This window comes from Coturnix japonica, chromosome 1, assembly GCF_001577835.2.
Source record: "Coturnix japonica isolate 7356 chromosome 1, Coturnix japonica 2.1, whole genome shotgun sequence".
Taxonomy (NCBI): domain Eukaryota; kingdom Metazoa; phylum Chordata; class Aves; order Galliformes; family Phasianidae; genus Coturnix; species Coturnix japonica.
In genome coordinates, this window is record NC_029516.1 from 94,824,493 (window position 1) to 94,851,283 (window position 26,791).

Genomic DNA, 26,791 nt, shown 5'->3' on the forward strand with positions numbered 1-26,791 from the left:
TTCTTTCTTTCTTTCTTTCTTTCTTTCTTTCTTTCTTTCTTTCTTTCTATATCATTTCTTTCTTTTCTTATCTTTACTTTCTTTCTTTACTTTCTTCGATCTTTCTTTCTTTCTTATCTTTTGTTCTTTCTTTCTTCGTCAATTTCTTTCTTCTTTCTTTTCCTTTCTTTTTATCTTCTTTCTTTTCTTTCTTTCTTTCTTTCTTATCTTCCTTTTCTTTCTTTCTTTCTTTCCCTTGTCTTTCTCTTCTTCTTCTATCCTTTCTTTCTTCTTTCTTTCTTCTCCTTTTCTTTTCTTTCTTTCTTTCTTCTTTCTTTCTTTCCATTTCTTTTTTCTTCTTTCTTTTCTTTCTTTTCTTTGCTTTCTTTCTTTCTATTCTTTCTTTCTTTCTTTTCTTTCTTTCTTTCTTTCTTTCTTTTTTCTTTCTTTCTTATCTTTCCTTTACTTCTTGTCTTTTCTTTCTTTCTTATCTCTGTCTTTCCTTTCTTCTATTCTTATCTTACTCTTTCTTATCTTTCATTTCTTTCTTTCTTCTCTTTTCTTTCGTCTTACTCCTTTCTTTCTTTCTATCTCTTTCTTTCTTTCTTTCTTTCTTTTCTTTCTATTCACTATTCTTTCTTTCTTTCTTTCTTTTCTTGCTCTTTCTTTCTTTTCTTTCTTTCTTTCTCTTCATTTCTTTCTTTTCTTTTCTTTTCCTTTTCTTATCTATTCTGTCTTCTCTCTTTCTTTCTTTCTTTCTCTCTTTCTTTCTTCTCCTTTCTTTCTTCATCTTTCTTTCTTTTCTTATCTTATTCTTTCTTTACTTTTTCTTTCTTTCTTTTTTTCTTCTTTCTTTCCTTTCTTTCCTTTCTTCTTTCTTCTTAGCTCTATTTTTGCTTTCTTTCTTTCTTTCTTTCTTATTTTCTTTCTTTCTTTTCTTTCTTTCTTTCTTCCTTTCTTATCTTTCCTTTCTTTCATTCTTTCTTTTTCTCTTTTCTTTCTTTGCTTTTTCTTTCTTTTCTTTTTTCTTTTTTCATTTCTATTTCTTTCTTTCTTTCTTATCATTTTCTCTTTCTTTCTTTTTCTTCTTTCTTTACTTTCTTTTCTTTTCCTTTCTTTCTTCTTTCTTTCAGTTTTTCTTTCTTTCTTCTTTCTGTGTGCTTTTCATTTCTTTCTTGTCTTCTCTTCCTTCTTTCTTTCTTTCATTTCTTTCTTTCTTTCTCTCGTTCTCCTCTTTCTTCATTTCTCTCCCTTTTACTCTTACTTTCTCTCTTTCTCTCTTTCTCTACTTTACTTCTCGTTTCTCCTTTCATCTTCATTTCTCTCACTTTCTCCCTCTCTCTCTTTCTCTCTTTCTCTCTCTCTTTCTTTTTCTTTCTTTCTTTCTTTCTTTCTTTCTTCATTTCTTCTTTCTTTCTTTCTTTCGTTCTTCTTTCTTTCTTCTTTCTTTCATTTCTTTCTTTCTTTCTTTCTTTTCTTCTGTTCTTTCTTTCTTTCTTATCATTTCTTTTCTTTACTTTCTTATCTTTCTTTCTTTCTTTCTTTCTTATTCCTTTTCTTTACTTTTCTTTCTTCTTCTTATCTTTCTTTTTTCTTTCGCTCATTTCTTTCTCTCTTTCTTTCTCTTCGTTTCTTTCTCGTTCTTTCTTCTACTCTTCTTTCTCTCTTTCTTTCTCTCTTTCTTTCTCTCTTTCTTTCTCTCTTTCTTTCTCTCTTTCTTTCTCTCTTTCTCTCTTTCTCCCTTCCTCCCTTCCTCCCTTCCTCCCTTCCTCCCTTCCTCCCTTCCTCCCTTCCTCCCTTCCTCCCTTCCTCCCCTTCCTCCCCTTCCTCCCCTTCCTCCCTTAACCTCCCTTCCTCCCTTACCTACCCTGCCTCCTTCCTCCCTTCCCTCCCTTCCTCCCCTTCCTCCCCTTTCCTCCCGTCCTCCTTTCCTCCCTTTCCTCCCTTTCCTCCCTTCCTCCCTTTCCTCCCTTCCTCCCTTTCCTCCCTTCCTCCCTTCCATCCCTTCCTCCCTTCCCCCTTCCTCCCTTTCCTCCCTTCCTCCCTTCCTCCCTTCCCCTTCCTCCCTCCCTTCCCTTCCTCCCCTTTCCTCCCTCCCTCCCTTCCTTCCCTTCTCCCTTATTCCTCCCTTCCTCCCTTCCCTCCCTTCCTCCCTTCCTCCCTTCCTCCCTTCCTCCCTTCCTTCCTTCCTTCCCTCCTCCGCCTTACCTCCCTTCCTCCCTTCCTCCCTTCCTCCCTTCCTCCCTTCCTCCCTTCCTCCCTTCCTCCCTTCCTCCCTTCCTCCCTTCCTCCCTTCCTCCCTTCCTTCCAGATGTAGTTGACACTAATTAAAGTTTCCTCCCTTTGGCTTCTCACCTTCAGTCTCTGTGTAAAATTGTTTGAAGATCTCCTTGCCTCGTTTTCTGAACAAGTTGTAAGGCGTGTATTTGAAAAACAAAGCTAAGCAGATGGCACAGCGATGGAAAGACTGACTCTGGGAGAACTGGGGATTGTATCCATCTTAGGCAAGTCCAGCTTTCTGATTTCTGACTCCAAGCAGTTAACTCAGGACTTGGGAGGCAGCTCCTGTTCAGGCTTCTGTTCAAATGTCTGCTGATACAGCTAAAACAGCAGCAGTGTTGCTCGCGCTGTTCTGTCCGCGGTGTCCATATAAGCACAGGTTTCGGATCTGTTCACTATCAAATCTGGAACATAATCTGTTGTACTTTGTTAATTTTGTTCTTTTGGGGTTTATATTCTTCCATGTATATTGGAAAGATGCATTTTGAGGAACAGATGAATTCAGTTCCATAGAAGACTCCGTTTCAAAAGTAACTGTTGAGGCAAATTCTGGATTTCACGCCTTAAAAGACGTGGTACTGTATGTAGATTTAAGCTTTGATTTTTCAATACTTAAACTATTAATATCTGTAACACTTCAATTATGGCACTTCTTGACTTCAAGGTTTCTGTTTTAGTTTAATTCCTGTTGTTTAGAATGATAAATGCATTTAGTGCGGAGATGTCCTTCTGTTCAGTTTGTAAATTCGGTTGGAGTGTCCTTTGCATGCAGGAATAGACAAGTAGTCCTATTAAAAAGAATAACTAGGAAACACTCTCTCGGGACCTGTTTATTTATGGAGCACTTCAGCTGTCTCAAAAGTGAATGGTCTGTGACTCCTTGAAATGGCAGAGAAATGCCTTCCTGCTGGATTTCTGCCAGGCGTGAATTGGTGTTGGTTTCTCTCCAGCAGTCCAACACCCCAGATCTAAAAATCTAAAGCTGCCTTTTTCTGTTGCAAGGTAGGGACTTGGGTCTAGGTGCATCTACGTTGTCCAGACGCCCTGGTCTTCTGTGTGCTATGACTCTGCCGGTATCAGGGTAGTTACCGTGCAGTAGCACTGTAGCCCTACGCAATACTTGTGTAAGTAAGTGCCTCAGTCTGCAGTGATTTGCTTACAGAGCTGGGTTGTTAGGTCCAAAGGTGTCATCAAGCAGACTACTGCTGCTTTAGAATGACAGCTGAACAGGATGCCACTGTAGTGAAAATAAAGTAGGCATGACTACAAGCATTGTTCTTTTCCATGCAGAATACCAGTAGAATTACAAATCTTGCCGGAGTGTGTAAGCATGATGGTGTTCTACTCATTGCTCTTCAGGTTTACTTATTTATGCTTCAGGAAGGGTCTTACCCAATAGCTATGTGATAAATGACATTATACATATCTCTGAAGCTGTGGTAGCATAACAGATGACATTAAGCCTGAAAATAGGCTCTTGGTATGAACAGAGCAGCAGCATCTTGCTCCCTTTCATTTTCTCTGCTTCCATCAAGTGTCATAACCTTGTGTTGCTCTGCCTTGTTCTGGTGCATGTTACATTGTATAAACTGCCTGTTAAAAGTCTTAACTCATTTTAACGTAAGTAAATGAAGATGACAACGTTGGAGACTTGTGTCAGCAGTTCTGGGGAATCCCAACCTTTTAATCTCAATCAGATGCAATTGGAGCTGTGTTTGCATCCAGCTGGTTTTTGGAGTTAAAGGTTTATTGTGCTGTTCAGAGGCCAAGCTTCTGGCTCAGCGCTGTGGGCAGGCTCAGGTGGTAGAATTCTACTCCTGAGAAGTGACTACACATTACTTACTACACAGAGCAGTAGCAGAAATTGTGTGTTTCAGAGTAGAATATACACATGTGAAAAATAACCCTGAATTCAGATCAAGCAAAAGCAAACTTTCATAAAATTTTATTTAAAAACACACTTTCTAAAATACAAAAGGAGGCATCCAGGGCCTTTTCCTCAATTTCCTTTGAAAGCCCTTTGAGGTGATTTATTGCTATGATGTGCAAGAGTTGCCAGTGATGTTGGAGTAGGTTACCTCCCTCCTGGTACAGCATGGGTGGCTGCACTGCAGGCCTGATGGAAGCACAGCCACTGCATAGTGCAGAGCTTTGTGCCCCATGGCCTCCAAGCAGCACGTTGCTAGGACCTCCAGGCACACACAGAGTCCTTCATCTCCAGAAACCGGAGGGAAGATTTCCCCAGCGTTGGCACCTGACTCAGCTGATGCAAAGTCTTAGAATGCAGCCCACACTTGTGCAGGTTATTGCTTATGGTTTCCTGAAGAAGAGAAACACATAATACGCATTTTTGTCTGAAATAAATGTTGATGCTACAGCTATATATCTTTAGGGAGCTAGAAACTCCTTTTCTGATGAGCCCATTTCCAATAATGAGGCAGCGACTGCCACCTGGTGATCGCAGTGGGGTATAAACCCACGCACTGAGTTGGCTTATCACTCAGCACCCAACGGTTTGTAATAAAGATGCCGTCCCTAACAGGAAAGGTCACCTTTTCTAGTTTACTTACCTTCTTTAAGGCAGTGCTCTCATTATGAAGATTAGTGTTAAACACAGCTGTTGGCTCGTGTGTATACAGCGCTGCAGAGAACGCTCCCTGCTGTGCAGACTGCAGCAGCATGGTCAGCATGTGGAGGGAATGAGGCAGGACCGGGCCTACGATCTCCAAGCTGTAGATGTCTTCATACGCCAGGCGGACCCTGGCTTTTGCATTCATACTACGAGCCTAAAACCAAAACCACACAGGGTTACGTTTTGAAACCAAATCAAGATTGTTGTTCATGCACCTTCATACTGCAGTGCCACAGCCCTATGAAAAGCTCATAGTGTTCTAAATGTTGTCATCTTCAGTATGTATGAGTGTTAGGCTTTTAGCATCTCTAACAACTCCTAACACACAGCAGCTAATCATCTGCAGAAGAACTTTGATGCCACATGAGCAGCTTCTCCAGTGGCAGAGGACTGTGCTGTCCATACAGGCAGCATAACATTTAATGCCCACCACCTCTCACAGTAACCAGTCTGAGGCTCTTACTGCAATTCCCCATTGATGTATAATCTCAGTAATATTCAAAGGCGATTCCTTTAAGAACGTTTTTACTATCTGGGAAGTCTACTTAAGAGCTATCAGGATAGGTAAAAGTACTGGGGTTTCAGTTTAGCAGCACAGGTTACATGGGTGAAGATGACATCGGAGGATGTTCATATTGCAGTCAAAACGCCAACTCAGGCTACAGCAACAAAAATCACTCTGCTGCACCAGAAGTAGGTTCAGCTTTCCTCTTATCACAGGAAAATAGAGATTGCTGCATTACTTACTTTGAGTGTTTGCATTGTTCCGCCTCGGAAAGCGACAGGAGACAACAGAGTGGGAGGAAGCCCGGCCTGTGGACCTGCAACAGCCACCAGGCTCTTACAGTTTATCAGGAAGTTCAATAAAGTGAATGTGTTTGTTCCTTTTACCACTGCAAGGGATTCGGGTCTGTGATCCACCTGCACTTCATGCTTCTCTTTACGACTGAATTGGCCGGACTCAAGGAAAAAGGCTTTAAGAAGCACAGCAAAACCCCACTGCCCCTCTACCTTTGACCAATCAAGTCGTTAAAGCAAATCAAATAATCTCTGAAAAACCAAGCCTTGAGCTCATTGAGATTCCTTACATCAATTATTTGGCAGCATCTTACACCTGACTGTTACCATTATTAAAGCTGTGAGATAAGGAACGTTTTCCAGGTCTGGTGTCTTACAGCTGGCAGGTAGCAGTTACTAAAACAGAATTTCCGACTCCTACTTTTACTATGAATTTTGCATCAAAACATAAAAAACCGTAAGCAGTTCAGTTTAGAGCAGGAGTCTGCTTTTGGAGATGCCCCTCTGATGCCCCCACTTATGGTGCACTGGTGCAGGCTAAGTCTCAGAGGTTGGAAGAACCTCTTGGATGCACCAAAAGGTAACAGCTGCAGGTGGTAAGTGGTGGGATGAAAAGAAAGGATACAGTTTAATAGAAATCGCATCTGGTTTTTTAACCTTGTCTTGGACTCCCATCTCTTCAAGCCAAGAGAAACCATCATCATCATCATCATCACTTGGAGCAGCTTCCCTGAGAAACAGAATCACTTTTAGGACAGTAAAACTTTGTCAGACTGTTTCTCAGCAGTCCAGAAATGCCTCAGAACTGCAGCATTTTAGAAGATGTATATAGACATACTCTCCATCCTTGGGGCTTCTGCTCATTTCAGGGTCGTGAGCAACTTCCGTTTCCAAAGTCTCTTCAGAGTTTTTCTGTTTTCTGCTTCTACTTTCTTCTACTAAAGGTAGAGAAAACTCTATGCCTTGAACAGAAGAGGAAAGAAAGCAATGAGTGGTTCCGGAACGCACAGCTAACGCGATACACTAAAAATCTAAGTCGGAGTGGTTTCACCTCACCTTCATTTCTCATGGCTTCCCTTAAACCCCTGGTGGTGGGAGAAATCACCGCTGTGATAACATCGCTTCCTGCCAGACCAGCTGCACGGAACAGGACAGTAAACTGGTACGTGCACACATAGAAGTAGGGGCACAGCTTGGCTTTGAGCAGGTTGTATAGAGATGTAAAGCTGACAGACCTGCAAACGAGGGAAAAAAACAATTTTGTAATTGAAATTCTTCGCTGCTGATGGATCAAGCTGGATTTGGCTGTGTGTTATTGAGCATCAAAGGCAACCTGCTAACAGGATTCACAGAATTCCATCCAAATTAACAACTGAGGTCAGAGAAGGCCATTAAACACACAAAGCAATGCTTAACCCAATCCTCAAAGTGCAGACCAGCAAAAATAATTAAACAACCAATTAATCAAACATATCCTCATAAAAACAGAAGGAACTTATGAACTGATTTAAACCCAAGGGTCTTGATCTCACTACCCACACTGAGGTTCCACTTACCAGTCGCTCATCAGTGCTTGCTGCAAGGCCTCATCCTGCGCCCACGGACAGGCCTTCCCTGCTATCTTTCTGTCTGCTCCAATACGAGGGAACAGCTGCAGCCACGGCAGCGATGGGTGAAGCCAGTAAACAAGGCTCTGCTGAAAGGCACAACGCAGTTCTGTGCACAGCTTTGGTTCCTAGATAGCAAAGCATTATTTTAGGAGGACAGAAATACTTTATTTAAGGCAGCACCACAACTGATGAATTAGAAAAGATTTTTGCATTAGATACTAAAAAATAACAATAAAATTTCAGGTTTGGGATTAAGCCATGCTGAAGATGGGCAGTGACTGGAAACTGCTCACAGTTGAAACTGCACCACTCACCAGTTTGCCACGGGTTATATTTTGGAGTACACAGTGGATGGTATTACACAGCTGTCTATGTGAGCCTTAGTACAAGTAAGACCAGAACTAAAGCAAATCTTCATTTAAGGAGAGGTGCAGAGGTTCCCCCTTCTAAAGCAGCAGCTTCCATCTCCCTTCTGAAGTTTCATTACCTGCACAGTCTGTGGCAAGTTTATTTCTGCTGCTCTGCAATGCTGAGCAAATCCCTGAGCTTCCTCCTGTGCTTTTAAATGCTCTGCCCAGGTGAAAGGCTGAGAAGACATAAACAGAAGTCGTGTTTTGATGCTCCAGTCTGCAGGAAACTCGCAGCTCGGTGAGGTGGGGACATTGGGTGTAGGAACGGCTAAATGAAGGTCCTTAAAAACAGAAATACCATCAGTTAATCCATGGAACATTAATCACATCAAACAACCAATGATGGAGCTACCTATGCATGTTTTCATGGGGTCAGGCTCCCTCCCATGATGGCTTATACACCCCTCCTGGCAGGCAGAGCAGATCCCAGACAGGACAGCGGCTGTTACGAGGAACAAGTGGAGCTCCACAGCCTTGACAAGGTGAACCTGCTGTTTCCTTAAGTTTCTGTCCAACTCACTTTAACAAGTCCCTCCATACCTTGTAACTCACTTTAACAAGTCCCTCCATACCTTGTTTTAATTCTAAGGAACTAGTTGCACTAAATTGGAAGCACATACTTCCCAAAGGATAACAAAAAATGTTGGGGAGTTCCAGGGCAGTTTGGTTTGAGGCGCTTTCTAGTTCTAAGTTACTCTGAGCTTAAGTTTCTGAACCTATAAAAGCTTCTGACACCCACGCCTTCTGACACTAACACGCCTGAAGCCCTGTTAAGGACTGTTACTCTCTTTCCTATTTAGGCAGTTGAGGGGATTTTCTCCAACACTGACATTTTAGTACATCTAAAGGCATACCACCAGATGCTAAGTACATAGAATCATAGAATCTCTTGAGTTGGGATGACCTTTTAGGGTCCTTTAAAGGCCACCTGGTCCAACTCCTCTGCAACAAACAGGGACACCCACAGCCCCACCAGGTGCTCAGAGCCCCATCCAGCCTGGCCTTGAGTGTCTACACGGATGGGGCATCCACCACCTCTATGAGCAACCTGCTCCACTGCCTCAACTGTAAAAGATTTCTTCCTTATACCCAGACCAAACGTCCCCTCTTTAAGTCTGAAACCATCTCCTGCCGTCTTATCCCATCGGACCCCACTAAAGAGCCAGTCTCCTTCTTTAAGCAGGCAACCAGCTCAGGCTTCTCCCGAGGCCAATGCAACAGGCGGCGTTTCAGAAGCGTTAAGTGATGCCCCCTACCTCGGGCAGCTCCAGGACGCCGGTTCCCTCAGAGAGCCCCACGCTCCGGGCCGGCTTATCTTCTCCTGCCGACTCTAAAAACTGAAGGCAAAAAGCATGAGGCTGACAGCGTTACAAAAGCCTTCTGCAGAGGAATCTCACGAGCCCGTTCCCCCGGCTCTACCTGCCAGAAAGGCGCAGCCGAGGCGGGCCCCCCTCCCGGCGGTGCCGGCTCCCCCTGCTGCCGCCGGCCCGGCTGGCGCGGCGCGTTGTCCAGGCTGGAGAAGGGGTTGCGGCGGACGGGCGCTGAGGTGGCCCTCGGGGCCGCGCCGCAGGGCTGTGGGGCGGCGGGCTCGCTCCTCCGAGGCCGCTTGCGCTTCAACCGCAGCGTGGCCGGCGGCTTCTTGAAGCCGGGCGAGTAGCCGGGCACGGTGGCGGCCATGGCTGGGAACCGAGCGGACGGGCGGGAGCCGCCGTCCCCGCTTGGCGCCAACAGGGCCGGGCTCCTCCCCCGGGCGGCGCTGAGCTGTGGTGGCGGCCGCCATTTCCTCCGGCCTCTGGGGGGCGCCCGGCATCAGGGAGAGCCGCCTTGGAGCCTCAGCAAGCTAAAGCATCCTCAATAAAGCCTAGGAAAGACGGGCTGGCCCAGCTTGGGCCGAGCTCAGCTCTGCTGGCACTGATATCACAACGAAATGTTGCAAGGCCTCAGGCTGTGCTGGGCTGTGGGCTAGGCACCCAGCTAGCGCTGAGGAGTGTGCCTTTCTTGGGTTGTTTTATAGCTCCAGGAGCTGCACAGCCTTGCTATCAACTCAAAACTGCTTATATCTGTCAATGGACATTTGAAAGGATGAGTTGCTTAAGGGACCTTTTGAACACTTTTGTTCAAGTGTATCTCAATCTACAGCTAGCATTATTAAAGAACACTAGAAAAAGCTGAGACACCTCAGAATCACAGAATGACCCGGGTTGGAAGGGACCTCAAGGATCATGAAGCTCCAGCCCCCCTGCCTGACAGTGCCACCAAACATACACATTTACTAGATCAGATTGCCCAGGGCCCCGTCCAACCTGGCCTTAAAGTTGCTCAGACAACTGCAAGCCGTACTAGGCAGCTTAATGCCTTCTGTAATGGGACATTTATTTCAGGATCTGATCCAGCTGGAAGCCTTAACTGGAAGGCTAGCACATTTGAAACAAGCATGCTCTATAATAAAAGCAAGGAGGAAGCAACATGCTTTGAGAAAAACAACAGCCACCACACCATCACCACCAACAAAAATGGCAGCAGTTCCCTCCCTACTGATCTATTCTAGGTACAGGACCATGGTTAGAAAGGAGAAGTGAAAGCACACAAACACAAGGATCTCACAGGAAAGAAAAAAAGATAACATTACAGTAACGAGATACACAAAGTATCTCAAACTTCGGAAGCATACAACTGTATTAGCTCCCAGACTGTAGATACTAAGGTTTACTGCTTCTGGTTGCTAAAACGAAGAACATGAGCAATGGGGGAACTCCTGCTCTCAGAACCATCTCTCCCCTCTAGGATCCCTGCCAATTCTGGTGGATTTCCCATCCTGCTCCTCAGCTACACAACAGCAATTTTAAAGATAATTGAAGACCTTCAGCATATTGCAGACACTGCTCAGTCTTAACGCAGCCAAAAAGCAAAAGCAACGTGCCAACGGGACTGCTGATAGGAGATAGAGAAGGGAAAACTAAAAAGCAAAGCAAAACAAATCCAAACAAAAAAACACCACCAGCATTTCTTTCTTCCCCTTTAATTTCTTATGGTTGAAAAACAGCAGCAAGGGAGATGGCCTGTAGACATTACTGACATTTGTAATGAGGGCAGGGCAGCCAAGATCTGTGCATCAAGACCATCTTATTAAGAAAATGCTGATGGGAACATTTCACCCAACTGGATCAAAAAACCTCTCAAGTTCCACGAGTTTCACAGACTGTGCTGAGGTGCAGAAGATCCTTACATTCTGGTTATGGAATTCTGGTTACTTGAAAGCGTACACTAATTTACTTCTGAAATACATTACGTTTCTTTATCTTCCACGGGCTTAGAAGTCAGGAATTCGTGTGTTAGAACTGAATGACTTGTCTTTTTCTTGCTTGATTCTTCTGAACTATTTCCATAGAAACTTTGGCTTCATATAATGGGATCGGTTCATCCAGTTGAGGCCTAAAATGGAACAGAATGTTAGACTGGTCTGCTGAGCACGCTCAGATCAATAGTAACATTCTAGGACTGCTGCTATAGACTTTACTTTCACTATGTAAACTTTACTCCTTAAACACAAATGAACATTTTACAGCTTTTTGCCTGGATTCACAAAAGAACGAAAGAGCCCTAAAGCAAATAGGAAGCAGAAGATAAATATATATCCTTCTTACAAGGAAAAGATGGTGGTGGGAAAGCTTTTGTTCTACAGCAATACTGCTAGCCCACATTAATAGAAAGGGTCTTCCACTCTCACCTCATTATGGGTCTATCTAATAACGCTGTCACTCTTCTTACAAAAGAATATCAGACAGACCTACTGTCTTTTACAGTCAACGCCATTTCTCGGTCAGACACGTTGCTGAGCAGCCAGATACATGCTCTTCCTCCACCAAGAAAAGAATGTGCTGCCTCTGCTAAATTTTGCCATCAGCAAAATCAGGGGTTTTACTAAGTTTCTCCAGGCTTAGCCTGCTACGTTATAAACAGGTCACAAACAGTTCCACGTAAGCTATTTGAGGCATCCTTCCCTCAACTTCTCAACATAGATCTGCTCTGCTGGCAAGAGATTTCTACTCCTTAGGCTCAATAATAAAAAAAGAGCAATCATCTCTCTTACCTGAAAACACTGCTTGATAATTTCTCCATTATATCTTCTAAGATGCGTATCTACGAGCTCTGTCAAGGTAACAGCGGATCTACAGATAAAAGTATGGAGTGCAGCAGAGCTTATAAATTCTTGGAACAACACTGTGCACCTTTAAGGAATCTCTGTGCTAAAGCAGAACATTTGTATGGATGCAAATAGATGATTTTGTATTTAGTGTTTACATGAAGAAATAATGTCCCTTCTTTCATTTTAAGAGCAACCAGGTTAACACTTGAAGCTCAAGCCATTTTAAAAAGATCAGATCATGATTTCTTCAGGTAAAGCATCAGTGCCATAGGGTCAAGAATTCCACAAAATGCAGAGCTATCAAAAAGCAGATTTTTTCCTTGCAGCTTTTAAAGAAGTGGTGATAAAAAGTGCTGTGGTTATTAGGGGAGACAACAGAAGATACGTTTTAGTCAGCTGACTTTGAGTTCAACAAAAGTACCAAAAGATAATGCTATGTTTGATAACCTATATCCCATAAATAGACCCCTCATTGTGCCTGACCTTGCCTAATCTACTTTGCAGTTCAGTGAAGGAGGGGAGGACTTCCTCGCAGTATAGTCAGTCCTCGGACAAGCGTAATGACTTAATCCTCACCTGCCTCTGCTGTTCTGCTAAGCTGCAAAAGTGATTCAGCAGATCTCAATCTGCAGTGCAGAACAGGGAGGGTCCTTAAAGCCACAACCATTCCAGGAAGCAACCCACTGAACACTGTCCCGTCAGCAAAAAGCTCCAGGCCCACCTCCTTAAGGCCACACACCGGTAATGCAAATGAAGGCAGCACACCTCTTTCCACACCCACATCTTCACTCAATTAAATGTTCTGCACATAACACTGCAGATGAGAGGCAGATTATGAAGCCAAACCATTTTAATGTTTACAGTTAATCTGATTGCATTAAGATCTACAGGTGATACATCTAAACAGAACAAATATATTTATATATCCAAAATATTTTATGTACAATGTAAAAACCTGTAGAGCTTCACTTAATTGTCAGCCTCAAACAAAACCACTATTTTTTCCAGAATGCATTTTTGCCCTTCACCAGGACTTTTTACTTCCTACTTAGAAAGTATACACAGACTTGCTTTAAATACACAGTTTATACTGTAGTTACATTGCATGCTTCTCTGTGCTGACCTTAAGCCTGAGGTTACAGGAGGGAAGAGAAGATGATTTATTAGTTATTTTACCTGTTATATTTCCACCCATTCCTTAGCAGTCAGTACTTAAAGTTATCATCAAAAGGATATAGAGATACTTCCCCTGCTCTATATTGGACAAGTTCCATATCTCCTCATTCAGAAAGGAGACCGTGGCTCCTTTAAGAAACAAGGAATGACTGTCTGGAGGATCCAGCTTAAACAGAATGAAGAAGTATGTTATTTAGTTATATTTTCCTCTACAAGAATAAAGATTAAGTGGTTCATTTATATATATGGTTATAAAGCAAACGAACAGTAGTTAATATCCAAGGTATTAACTCACTAGGTTTGAGACAGGAGTTCCTAAATTGTCACAAAGGAAAATATACACAAAAAAAAGCATTACTAATCCAGAACGCTTTTCATTTTCTGGGCATGGAAACCTTCTTACATGAAAACCGATGTCATTTAATAGCAAGTAGCCATTCAGCCACGTACTGCAGTATAAACAAACTTGCTGATTGATACAGTCTCCTTACCTGAAGATTTCTCTCTGTTGTTATCCAGTTTCCTCCAACACCAAGAAGAGTGATGATATCGTGCTTATGAGGCAGTAACTGTGATTTTGAACTTGATTCATCTTCAGCACTATATAATTTTACTGGAAAAAATGAAAGGACATTCAAGCTCAGAAGAAAACAATCACTGTCCAAAATGAACTGCTTATCTCTTCCCATACTGAAAAACAGGCATCTTGGGGTTCTTTCAGTCTCATGATCTAAGATAGGAAAGAGCTGCAATATATTCATCTGAATGCACAGGCTGCATGATGGCTGCCTGGAACAGGATTAGAATTCAGTTCTGTTGTTGGCCTCATGAGATAATCAGAGACAGCAGAAGATTCAGGAAATTCAATACAATCCACTTGTAAGATATTTCAGTGGGACTAAGAAGTTCTTTAATTACTGCAGCCAGATACAGTAACTTCAGACTTCTCAGCTATTCCTGTTGTTTTAGAATTATGAACTAAGGAAGCGTAAACAACGATGTCACAGATCTACTGCTAAAAACCACTTCTTTGCAGCTCTAAGTAGAGAAGAAGCATTTCAGACCAATTTAGCTCTAATATTTTGAGATACTTCCGCTAGAGGTAATACAATGAGACCTTAACCAGATCTTTCTGAAGGAGGCCTGTTGAGTACAGATACATACATAAAATTACATGGGACCAAGCGATGACACGAAGTTCTGAGGTGATGTAACTTCCACATACACTACTTGGAAATCAGAGAAAACACTTCATGCTGGTCTGAGGGCCAGTTACATACCTCCAGCATCAGTTACATACCTCCAGCATCTACAACAATATCCACTCCCAAGCCACCTGTTTCTTCCAAGCAGCTTTCTGCCACATCTATCTTTCCATTTGACACGTCGATCACCCGAGCTGGACAAAGCAATATATTCATCCGATTACAATAAAACCACAGAGTTTAGATTCACAGCAGAACGAACATTTCCCATCTTTGAGCAAGTTTGTAGCCAAGTCAGAAAGCTCAATCAATAGTTCTTCATTTTCCAATGCAGGGAAAACCAACATGAAAACACTGATTAAATTTAATCCAGAAGTAAAACTTTACTCTTTCCTTTTTTCATGCACAGACGTCTGTATTTCTTCCTAACACAGAGTCTTGTCTTCAATATCAGAAGTAAATGCATAAAAGCCCAACAAGCTCAGTCACTAATGAGCTGCTGACTTGACTCTTCTGATGATTCCTGCAAGGCTTTAAATCTCATTATATCCATCTCTTTTTAAAATAATGCTTAGTAGCACCATCACCTATCTCATGGCATGGATAAACTGATTAAAGGTATCACCAAATGTATCACATCTTACAGATGGATATGAAAAGAAATGAAAGCATCAGGAAAAACAAGGAGTAGAAGCTAAGTTTCTTCTATAGAAACTATAAAAGCCAAAGACATCTCGACAAAATGACAACTGGAATAATGAAATTTAGAGGCCACTTCCAAAGCGTGATGGGTTAAACTTGAATTTGCAAAGTGCACTTACTCACTAAAGGCTGCCGCACACCTTCTTGAACTGAAGCACGGGGATGAGAAACGAAAAGAAAAATTACAAGAAACTGATCATTAAGAAGAATACTTAGAAATAATCCTTTCCCACCTCTATTCAAATCGTTAAGACATATTCAAATTCTCAAATTCAATCATTTAATATTTTTCACTGCAATCGAACTATCGGGCCAAAACCAACAGACACAGTCATAACTTCATAGTAATTTGATACTAACATTTCCTGTATTCAAATTAAAAACAAACAAAAAACACCCATAACCTACCAATACTTGAAGGGAGTGTATAAACAGGAGGGGGAATGGCTGTTGATGAGGACAGATAGTGATAGGACAAGGGGGATGGTTTTAAACTGAGACAGGGGAGGTTTAGGTTAGAGATTAAGAGGAAGTTTTTCACTCATAGGGTGGTGATGCACTGGGACAGGTTGCCCAAGGAGGCTGTGGATGACCCATCCCTGCAGGCATTCAGGGCCAGGCTGGATGTGGCTCTGGGCAGCCTGGGCTGGTATTAAGTGAGGTTTGGTGGTCCTGCCTGTGGCAATGGGGTTGGAGCCTCATGATCTTTGAGGTCCCTTCCAACCCAAGCCATTCTATGATGCATGTGTGCGTGTGGATGTATATATTTCCTATATATATATATATATATATATATATGTATCTTTCATTCTCTAATATTAACACATTATTTAATATTTTGTCTCTAGTCTGAAATGTGGGCATCAGCATACTTCCCTCCTTTGTACTGTTAATATATTTACTCCAAAGATTACTGAAAAAAAAAATGTAAAACATAAAAAAAAATCTATACACAAAAATCTGCAGGGTTCTAAAAGGAACAATGACATTACCAGCGCAACACTTGGCAGCTCCCTGCTGATGATCATTAAGGCCAGACAGCAAAAAACGCCTCTCTCTTTCCTGTTGTGCAAGAACCTCTGCACAGCACTCCACTTCCTGCTGCATTATCAGCACTCCAAAGCTACTACGGGAAGAGCCAAATGCTCGTTTGATAGGCTGGAAATGAATCACTCCCCAACAGTGCAGATGTGTGTGAACGTGCAGCCCCAAAATGCACATGCTTACTATGCTGGCTCTGTGCTTCCACTTCCAGGTCTGTTCTCAGCAATCAGAAAGGAGTTCAAATTGACAGAACTCTGTTCTCTCAGTGTCTAAAGGACGGCTGTCTGGCTTATTTCATTGCTCTGCTACCTTATGATTCTTGAGCCAGCAGGGAGAACATAAGGACAATAGGAAGTGCGCCTGCATGTCAGCAATGCCTGGTTTTAGCAAGTCACTCAGACCTAGAGATAGGATTTGAGAATGGCTGTAATTCTCCACTTGGAAAACCAAGACTGCAAATAATTTTGCTAAGCAAAACAACAAAGGAGAAAGTAGTCAGAGACAACTGACATTGTCTTTTGAAATCAGATTTCAGCTTAACTTATATGTATATTTTCATGTGACTGTAATTTATGCTCTTACTGAGCCTTTTCCCACATCTCAAGTAGCATTCTTATTTTGAAGGAGAAAAAGAGAAAACGTGAAGTATCAGGATAGAAATAGAAGTCACAGGTGAATGCAAGTATTTTCTTCAATGCAAAGCTCGTTTAGCAAATGGGAAAGTCCAATGAAACATATGAGCATCCAACTACTGTAAAACATGCATCATTTTACAGCTACATCAGTACTTGAAATAGCTGCCACGCAACTTGATAAAATGCTACTGGAAGAAATTGGAGTCTGATTAAGAATTGATCTCAAGCATATAATTATATGTGAACTCTGGTTTGGGTACATAGATTACAGCCTGTGATACCTGTGATCTAGAAATGCTTTCTTCTTGTTCACAAGCAACAATTTTATCAAGTGAAAAGGTATTTGAGTGGCTGGGCCAAAAGTCAGCACGGTGTGAGATGGAAAGTATTCAGAGACAGTCATCGCCATAATGATGAATAATGGAGAATAAAAAATTAAATTAAAAATAAAAATCCCATTAAGTATGCCTGAAAGAGAATTTAAATATGTGCAGAGTGCAAAATAAGTTTTAAAACTATTTAATTAGACTATGATAAATCTGTGCTGCAGTTTTCAGCTGTTGAAATAAGCCTCCAAAGTAAAAGAATTTCAGGAAGTCCTCCTTGAGCTAAAACTTTAGTACTGAAGAACACAACTTACCCACAGCAGGTCTAAGCCTCTCCAGGTACTGCTTATCTTCAAGACTGTAGGCAGTAGATATTACTTTAGCTCCTCTATGCTGTGCTAATTGAATAGCTATTGTACCAAATGGCTGGAGACAAAAGAACAAACAAACAATGAAGAAGCAGATGGGCTTATTTACAGCAAGAATTCAAGAAAGGTTATACTGCAAGGACAGTCGGGAGAAGTCAGAAGAGCATCCAAATGTGAACTTAGACATTTAGTAAAATCTGAACCAAGAATGTGAATATTCACAGACCTGCTTCAGTTCCAAATGAAGCCAAAGAATCTTTTTCTCCTTGACCGAGAAGCTATGAATGCATTTAGGAGCTAACTCCTCCTCAACAAAACAGATTAAAAATCTAAGTACTGTAACTGCAATTGTAACTTCCAGCTTTGCACTCGCTTGATTGTTGAAGGAAGCGGTGCAACCAAGAAAAAAGCTCCATCTGCATTTACATTAACAAATGTTGGCTGTGGCAAGCTCCGCACTCCCATTATAAGTAAGGACCGCAGAAATGCTAATGGAATTATTTATATCTAAGAAAATTAAAGAGCACGGGTGGGACAGGAATGAAAATGTAAGCTACTTTCCCCCAGTTACACCTGAAGGCTTAGCCTAACACTGTCAAAATAAAACAGCAGAAAAGCACTACCTTCTCACTGCCCACACAACGTGCAAGGATTGTATTGTTGGCTCAGCAGCTCACGTGGGAGGGCCCTTCCACTAATCCATTAAGCTAAGGGCACTGACAGGACTAGAATAGAGTTTGATAAGCTTAGCGTGCAGTAAAAATTCCAATGTTTCTGGTGATAAGACAGTTGCTATGGCAGAGGCCATCCATACAGAAACTGTTTTATTAGTACAGTTGTTACCCACACTCGCTCCATCCATGACAAGGACAGTTTTTCCAGGAGACACTTGTGAAAGGTAGTGTAAAGCTGTGTAAGCTCGGACACCATCACGAACAGTCCCCGCTGCTTCCACCCAACAAACTTTTTCTGGTTTATGAACTAAATGGCAGAAAGAAAGAAAAAAACAGATGCAGAAAAGAAGAAAAGCAACAAATTCCCAACATTTCACTCGAGATGGTAAAAGTGTTTTCCAGTTTCACCACGTGATTAAACGCCTACGGAGGTAGAACTAGTGGACAGCTTTGTAAATCAGAAATCCCGAAGTTCAAGCATCATTTTTAATGTAGGCAACTTATATGATTTAGCAGAGGGCTTGACAGTAAATAAGAAAATCACCATAGACCAGCCAAGAGTCTGGCATAGAACTGAACAGGCAAAGATCATCCTACCGAGGCACTAGAAAGGAAGACTTGAAAAGACTGGACTGCCCCTATAAGCTCTTTAGAACTGACAGTTAAGTCTGAACCAGAGAAGCTATGTAACAACATAAGCAATGCAATCACCCAACAACATTTAGGAAAAGAATTCTAGGAATTATCATCAGCACCATCTCTTTCGTGCCAGCTGATACTACCTAGCACAAAATAAAGCACTGACAGTTGAAAAAGGGGAGGAAAAAAAGAAGAAAAAGGCAAATGTATTCAGCCTGTAGCAAGTGCAAACAGTTATAAGACAGCAAAAGTTTCTATATTTGTGCTTCTAAGTATTAGAAGGAACAAACCTTTTGCATCCCCGTGAGTCCATTGCTTCCTTTGCAAAAACTGCCAAAATCAGCAGAAAGACTTTTTTCCCCAAGTTAACATGAACAAGTATCATTTATCCCACGTATATTAAAAAAAACAATGATGGAAATGATCTTTTATTGTATTTTAAACAGTAAATCAATGTTTTAGTATCAGAATAAATAAATTTAAAGGTGTCCTCTCCTAACTGTTGAAAACAAGATCATGGACAGTCATAGAAACGCAACACAAAGTTGAGCAAGAGGAGCTTACTCAAAATCACACACCAAGTGGTTGGGAGAAGGACAGAGATTGCTACATTCAGTGTTCCATACATAAAAACACTCTATGCCCAGGAAGTGGAAACTGGAAAGTCACAGCAGTTGAAAAGAATGTTTCAATACAGGGTTTTCCAGAATCCTCAATCCCTGAAAATTCCTTTCTCCAATTTATAGCCCCTTAATTGTATCCCATCTGGTTAGTATAGGCACAAGTGACGATCCTGGATTGGATCAAACTGAGGTAAAATGCAAATTTTTTACTTAATTTTTTTTGACAGGTGTGGAAAAGAAGGAAAATAAAAGTGAAGCAACGAGAAGGGAAGTCAGAAGGGAATAAAAAGATGAGTCTGTTTGAATGGTTTAGGCAAAGCATCAACCCATTAAACGGTCACAGGAAAGAAAAAGGTTCTGAAAGTACATGGTATTCAGTGCTTTTATGAATAGGCAGCGTAGACAGGATGCCCGAATGCTGCTATAAAACATGCTTAAAATTTCAAATTACTTAGCTCCCTATTAGAAAAGCCAAACTGAATTCCAAAGCTATAGTAAGATATATCGGCAAAACATATAAGCTACATACCCAAATAATGCTCATGAACTAGAACAACTTCACAAAGACCAGACTCTTCAGAATCCAGGGGCAAAATTCCTGTGGAAAAGAAGATTAAATACAGACCTTTAATTTCAACTGACACTCAACAATAGATGGGAAGCATCCTTGTTAGAAAAAAGATTTACTACAGGAAAAGATATTTCACTCCTGTGCTTCATCTTTACAGTATCTACATTGGATATTAAGGATGAACAGCTGTTTGATAAGTAGTGCTGTGAGACTGCACTGTTTAAAACCAAAGAAGAAGGTTTCCTCTCTTTTGGGGCCTAAAAATATTTAGTGCTGTTTTTCTTTTATCTTCCTCTTTCCAGAAATGTAATTTCGTTTCTTCTGTAGCTGCATTTGCAAACATTCGGTACTGAAGTATAAAAAAACCCAATGTGGTCAACTTGGATAACCCCAGAAATCAGACAAAATGAGCCTGCTTTTCTCACAAACCCAGTACAGATTCCATGACCGATTCCATTCCCTTAATGTCAGATTGACACTTGAAGCAGCTCAGACGCCTCAAACGACTTTTCTGTATTTGAATAAGAACGAAATTTAATTTCACAAAGAAAATTAAAACAAAAATACCACAGAAACAAACAAAAACCTTAATGCCTTCACATGGTCACTTAAACCGCCACTTGTGCCACTTGGCTCTCTCAGACTCACAGACAGGTTTTCCGGGGTGTTTTTTCCTTAAATACTCACTGAAAGTGCATTCTTTCAGCCACCACAACAGGTGATGGAAACAAAGACTTTATAGCTCTCTGTAACTTCCTGAAAGGAGGTTGTAGTGAGCTGGGGGTTGGCCTCTTCTCTCATGTAATCGATGATAGAACTAGAGGGAATGGTTTTAAGCTGCACCAGGGGAGACCCAGGCTGGACATTAGGAAGTATTACTTCTCGGAAAGGGTAGTCAGGCATTGGAATGCACTGCCCAGGGAGGTGGTGGAGTCACTGACCATGGGAGTGTTCAAGAAACGTTTGGATGTGGTGTTAAGGGATATGATTTAGCTGGTAAGTATCGGTAATGGTTGGACTAGATGATCTTGTAGGTCTTTTCCAACCTTGATAATTCTGTGATTCTGTGAAAATATTCAACAGATGCAGCGTATGTGAGTCAGATTCTTAACCAAATGAGCAATGCTGTTCACAATAGCGACACTATTCACACTTCATATTACAAAGCTTGAAAATGCTTGGCCATACTTGGGTTGCTTTAACAAAGTGAAGCCATTTCCGCATCCCATAATTGGAATACTATTTCCATCCTGTGAGAATTAGGCTTTCTAGGGTAAATTAACAATAATCACTCGTTCTGCTAAATCTGAAGCCAATCTCTGCATGGCTAACTGACACATGCATTTTATATACAAGAATATGTGTGCCTAGTGTATATTCTTCAAGATTCAGCGGATGTAGTAGGATTACTACAGATCACATTAGCTGGAGACCTCAACTTCTGCCTCTAATAACCTAAAGCCATCCCTAAGAGAATATTTTCAGATTAAAATCTTCATTTACAGGAGCCGATTCATGTGCTGGCAGTTAGAACTTTGAAAATACACGTTCAGATGTAGCCTTAGCAATGACTACAACCTCAGTCATTCATTATAAAACGATTCTTAATTGCACCAGCTGATCAAGCAAACAAGTGTTGACTTACCTGCTACTTCATCATCAGGCTGAAAGAAGGACACCTTTCTCCCAACTCATGGAGAATATGTGAACAGAAGAAAGAAGGTACCAGCATAAATATTCACAGCTGAAACCAAGCACGCGTTTGACAGCATTGCTTATCGCTAGCACGTACAATTAAAGATACCTAATGCTTGTTAAGAATGTACTAGTGAACAATGTACATTTTGTATTGAATATGCACAGACTGAAAATGAATCTTTCATTAGCACCCTGTTCCCAGTTAGATGCAAGCAGACACACGCATCAGAAACATCCAGTCTTTACTCATCAAAGATGGATATGCAGATAAATCACTGCTGAAGTTCCTGAATGCTCTCGCTATTCCAACAAATACTTTTTACTGATTACATAAAGGTTGCTGCAGCATAGTTAAGACATTGAGATCTCAATATATTTTATTCAGAAAGCTGCAGTGCATTTTTTTAAATGCTCCAAAAAGATATGCGAGCACTACAGTTCAGTTCCATTATTAACGTAAGGAAATTCTCATTAACAAAGCAAATAGTAGATCCTATTATTTAGGGTGTACTGTGCAAACACAGTACACCCTAAATAATATTTATTTATCCTGGATTATTCGGCTTTAATTCTTGCTCCACGCCCTCACAAGGAGATTGCGCTGCTTACCTTCCAATACAACTCCAGAAATCTCTCGACCAACAGGCAGAAGCTCCTTCTGCAATTTCACTTCTGACAGCAGCTAAATGAAAATAATGGTTGTAACTTTCCTACCAGGGCTTAAGACTTGCACGTTTATTATGATCTTAAAAGCATTCGGTATTAAGAACATGAAAACTGGGCCAGTACAAAACATTATTAGGGTTTAAAAAGACCAACCAAACAACCAAACAAAAAAGAACATGCACATTCCTCATTTAATATTAAAAACTTTATTTCTGCATTTAAATTTAGAAGTGCATAAAGGAAAAAAATAAATAAAAGACTGAGTCATGAGCTGACAAGCCAAACTGGGACTTAAAGTCAACATGCAGAGGATGATAAAAGGGTTTTACTGTAAGAACTCAAATGAAAACTGTGATCTTTCTCCATAAATTAGTAAACAAATTCAGGTGCCTTTTATTTAAAGAGATACATAAGAACACCACATCAATCCTGCCCCTTGTTTCTCAGTGGTAAAGCCATATCCTCAGATGGCATAAATGGAATTGTGCCAGTTACCAGCTAAGGCATCGGCTTAGAACTTCAACGGAAACTGTAAACACCTCTGGCTTTTACAAAAACAAGCAAGCAAATACCTTTGTATCTATCCGGCTCAGTGCACAGGCTCTAACTTGTACTTTCACATCATTGTCTCCTGTAGGAGGAAGGTTTTCCTAGGACAAACAAACATACATCATACGATGTAACATGAAAGCACTAGTAGAACCCTTCTCAAGCTCTTAAAAACACTATTCCACAGTCCTTGTTTCCTAGTCAAAACAATAAATAGTTTTTAATGAAAAAGAAATTGATACCACATTGAATTTACAATGGCATTTTGAGCAGATGTACAACCTGAACACAAGACCTTTCTGATTTTCCACTGTTACCGAAGCAATTTTTTCTCCCCTGTAAGTTAAATATTAGATTCTTACCCCAAACAATTTTAATATGTAGTTACCCATCTAGCAAATATAAGGGGGTAGATTTATAATATTACAACTAGGCTGTGGGAGTGATGGAGAATTTAAAGATAATTTTGACATGAGTCTGAGATACTGGGCTGTTTATATTGAGGTAAAGGTTCCTAGTCCCTGTGATGTAAATAAAACTGCATCAATAAGGACTGGTGCTGAGTCCCACATCTAATATACAAGAAAGTCTAACAAAACCTCCTTGACTGTCCCAACTTCTGGTTTTGGCAGTGAGACCTGCACTGATCTCAAGCAGTTGAGTAGTGCTAATTTAAAACGTTTAATTAGCTACACTGAGTTCTGAGCTGCTGACTTTGTGCAGTTTTTAAAAGAGCTATGTAAATTACTGAAGGCAAAATCATCTATTTCCATCACAGACTGCAGTCTGTGATGTAAACTTCTGTTGGGATTGAAAGCAAAACCACGCACCAGAAAGCTGTTAGAGCTTTGTTTCTACAAAGCGTTTCTTTCTAAGTGTTTAAGCTTCCTTATATTTATTTATATAATCTATCCCAACACACAGCTGCTGCTCTTCTCCAAGGCTTAGCAAGGTGAAGGGGAACTTCAGGAAGAGGAATATTGAGCTGCACGTTTTCCTCACCACTGCTCAGTTAAACACATGGATGTATTGCATATATGGCATATTTAGTTCAGTGAACCAAAGTACTGTCACAATGCACATAGTAAAATTGCTTTTCTTTAGGAAAAGATAACAAGAATACAAACCTTGGGAACAAGAAGAGGCAATGAAATGTTTGTGCTGTGAACTTGTTAATGACTTCATAACTTAAATATGTCAATATTATAATTTGACCAAGCACCATTTAAGGTACTTTGCTATGTAAATTCTTTATCCAAACTACTGCCTTCTTGTTACCCAGCTGCTGTTCCATTAACATTTCCTCAGTCAACTGGTTTTTCTTCTTACTTTTTTCCCCCAAAATTTATTTCTATTTAGGATCAGGTTTCCCTATGAGGAGAGACTTAGGGAACTGGGTCTGTTTAGCCTTGAGAAAAGAAGGCTGAGAGGGGATTGATCCAAGTTATAAATACCTGAGGTGTGGGAGGCCATAGTGCGGGCTGGTCTCTTTTCAGTAGTGCGTGGGACAGGACTAGGGGTAATGGGATGAAAGTAAGCATAGAAGTTCCCACACGAATGTGCGCAAGAACTTCTTTACCAGTGAGGGTGAACGGAGCACTGGAACAGGCTGCCAGGGAGGTGGTGGAGTCTCCTTCTCTGGATATTCAAAGACCCGCCTGGACGCCTACCTGTGTGACATGGTGTAGGGAGCCTGCTTTGGCAGGGGGTTGACTCGATGATCTCTAGAGGTCCTTTCCAACCCCTACAATTCTGTGATTCCATAGCACTGCTCATGGTACAAGTATCTGCAGAATTGGTTCTACATGAAGAGCTTAAAAATAAGCAAGCAGGCAGAAAAGTAATGTATACAGGACTGCAGCTTGAAGATCTAACTTAACTTACTTATGACTATACCAGAGCTGCTGGGTTTGCCTGTTGGCAGCATCTATGTCTATTTCCATCCTCTTTCAGTGTTTGGAGCTGGTAATCATGAGCCACCACATAGATGTAAGCTAACCTGTAAAAACTACTAGTTCTCAGCTGGGTAAGTAAGCTGATGTATATCACCTTATAACTGCATAACTCTTAGAACCATTAAAAGGAAAAGACCAAAGGTGTGTTGCTGAGAGGTGAAAAAACCTTTTCAGCTAAAGCACTATCTAATAATTAGCATAAGTGGATTTAAGATTGCTCACTGAATATGCATCTCGTGGTATCATAATCAGCCATCTTATTACATCCTTCTCTTCCAGCAACTCATTAAACGGGCTTCATTACTGTGATTTTACATCTACTCAAGCAAGAATTCTTATCAGGGGCTATGTTGTTTCATTTTGATATATGGCTCATAGGTATACTTAGCTACCTGTGCTACATAAACATACATAAGTATCTGCAGCAATTTATTTCGTATCCGTAAGAGATTCGTTAAAAATCATGGGTTCACATCTTCAAAACACATAAGCATTCTTCTATATTCAGACACTCATATTGCATCAATAGACACGTGTTGGTATCCTGTTTTAGTCTTACGCCACCAACTTCCATGTCCACTTAATTAATGCTTACATCAAACTGACAAAGACTGTTCAGCACGATAGCTACAACTAAATCTGACAGAAAAGTAGTTGTCTTCTAGTTCTTTCAAGTTGTAGGAAGATTGGTTAGCTAAACAGAGGAGAACTATCAATGCTTCTAAAAGAAAGGCTGTGCTGTGATTTCAGTCCCTAAACAGAGCAAAGAACTTAACAGCAGGGACACTTTAAACTTGGTAAACTTCTCAAGCTACATTTCTACTTTTTCAATAACTAGAAAAAAAATCACTCAAGAAATGGGAGTATAAAACAAATGAACTCCAGCTTTGCAGCAATGCAATAAAAGCTGTTCTTAAACTGCAGACAGCAAAACTGCAGACAGAAACGTAGCACAGCCCTTGCCAAGTGCTGCATCATGATGGTAAAATACTTATCTCCTACCTTCATTTACCTGCCTGCACAAGGCTAACACTGGTCCTTTTAAGTTTCACTCCCTTCTTCCACTGAATGATTAATTGTGTCGTTATGATCAGAACTCACTCTTTCCTGGAAGATAAAGGTCACTCCTCTCCGGATGAATTCTGCTGACAATACAAGGCTTCATGGTGACCTGGAAAAAGGACACAGTAACTGTAATCACGCAGCAAGTACAGAGAAAATAAGCAACTAAAGCATTACATTAATTTCTAACCAGAATAACGATTGTTTGCAAGCAACAGAGACACGATGAGTCTTACAAATAAATTTTAGAACAGATAAAGCATGATAGAATCACAGAACCATAGAGTGGCTCGGTTGGAAGGGGCCTCAAAGTCCACACCTCTACAATACTTGCTGTGGGCAGGGCTGCCCCCCACCAGCTCAGGCTGCCCAGGGCCCCATCCAACCTGGCCATGAGCGTCTGCAGGGAAGGGGCACCACAGCTTTTATGGGCAGCTGTGCCAATGCCTCAACTGTTACCCTATAACACATTGTCTCAATGTCATCGACAACAGTGCAGCAAATGGTGGGGACTGAGATGTACTGCAGAAGGCAACGGATGATGTGTTAGCCCAGCAGTAGATGGGGAGCTTGCCACCCAGCTGAAAGGAATACAGCTTGAGTAGCTCAGATAAAGGCAGCACAAGGGGAAATAAAACTGCTGCAGGGATACCAGGAACCTCGCACATAACAAGAATCACAAGTTGGGTTTTTTCCCTCCTCTCCCAGCTCCTCTAGCACACATTGCTCTAGACAAAGAAGAACCTTTTTGCAAACAGCTTTCTTCAGGTTCCGTGGGGAAGGAAAGCACAGACAGACACGGAGACAGCCCGGCATCACATTCGCACACACCACCTGGGCCCACCACAGTCATTTCTGTCACAACCAAGCGCCCTTCACAGAATCACAGAATCACAGAATGACCCGGGTTGGAAGGGAGACCTCAAGGATCATGTAGTTCCAACCCCCCTGCCTGGCAGGGCCACCAAACATACACATTTACTAGATCAGGTTGCCGCCAGGGCCCCGTCCAACCTGGTCTTGAACACCTCCAAGGACGGGG

At 41.4% G+C, this 26,791-nt stretch overlaps 2 protein-coding genes across 2 annotated transcripts; both read right to left on the reverse strand.

Annotated features, from left to right (window-relative positions):
* Positions 1–4,170: 4,170 nt before the first annotated feature.
* On the reverse strand, positions 4,171–10,598 carry DONSON (DNA replication fork stabilization factor DONSON). The gene is made up of 10 exons (XM_015881864.2): positions 9,129–10,598; positions 8,966–9,046; positions 7,787–7,990; positions 7,246–7,424; positions 6,746–6,924; positions 6,528–6,651; positions 6,315–6,419; positions 5,639–5,837; positions 4,830–5,045; positions 4,171–4,579 (listed from the first exon to the last, which is right to left on the reverse strand). The coding sequence occupies exons 1-10, from the start codon at positions 9,384–9,386 to the stop codon at positions 4,442–4,444; spliced, it is 1,683 nt and encodes a 560-aa protein (XP_015737350.1). The 5' UTR covers positions 9,387–10,598; the 3' UTR covers positions 4,171–4,441.
* Positions 10,599–10,712: 114 nt separating this feature from the next.
* On the reverse strand, positions 10,713–26,565 carry CRYZL1 (crystallin zeta like 1). The gene is given in 15 exon segments (XM_032442165.1): positions 10,713–11,141; positions 11,800–11,845; positions 13,093–13,198; positions 13,524–13,645; positions 14,333–14,431; positions 15,059–15,088; positions 17,259–17,370; positions 18,160–18,293; positions 19,778–19,846; positions 21,465–21,509; positions 22,127–22,199; positions 22,756–22,833; positions 25,789–25,811; positions 25,814–25,878; positions 26,402–26,565. Coding segments are annotated over 15 exon segments (1,266 nt in total). The 3' UTR covers positions 10,713–11,041.
* Positions 26,566–26,791: the final 226 nt, after the last annotated feature.

Bases quoted from the DNA above. Each gene is read 5' to 3' on its own strand.
- DONSON (XM_015881864.2), bottom strand. From the start codon at position 9,386: ATGGCCGCCACCGTGCCCGGCTACTCGCCCGGCTTCAAGAAGCCGCCG. The intron at 6,652-6,745 runs GTGAGGTGAAAC...CTTCTGTTCAAG, and splicing joins GGAAGCCATGAGAAATGAAG to GCATAGAGTTTTCTCTACCT. The intron at 6,420-6,527 runs GTATGTCTATAT...TCTGTTTCTCAG, and splicing joins AGAAGCCCCAAGGATGGAGA to GGAAGCTGCTCCAAGTGATG.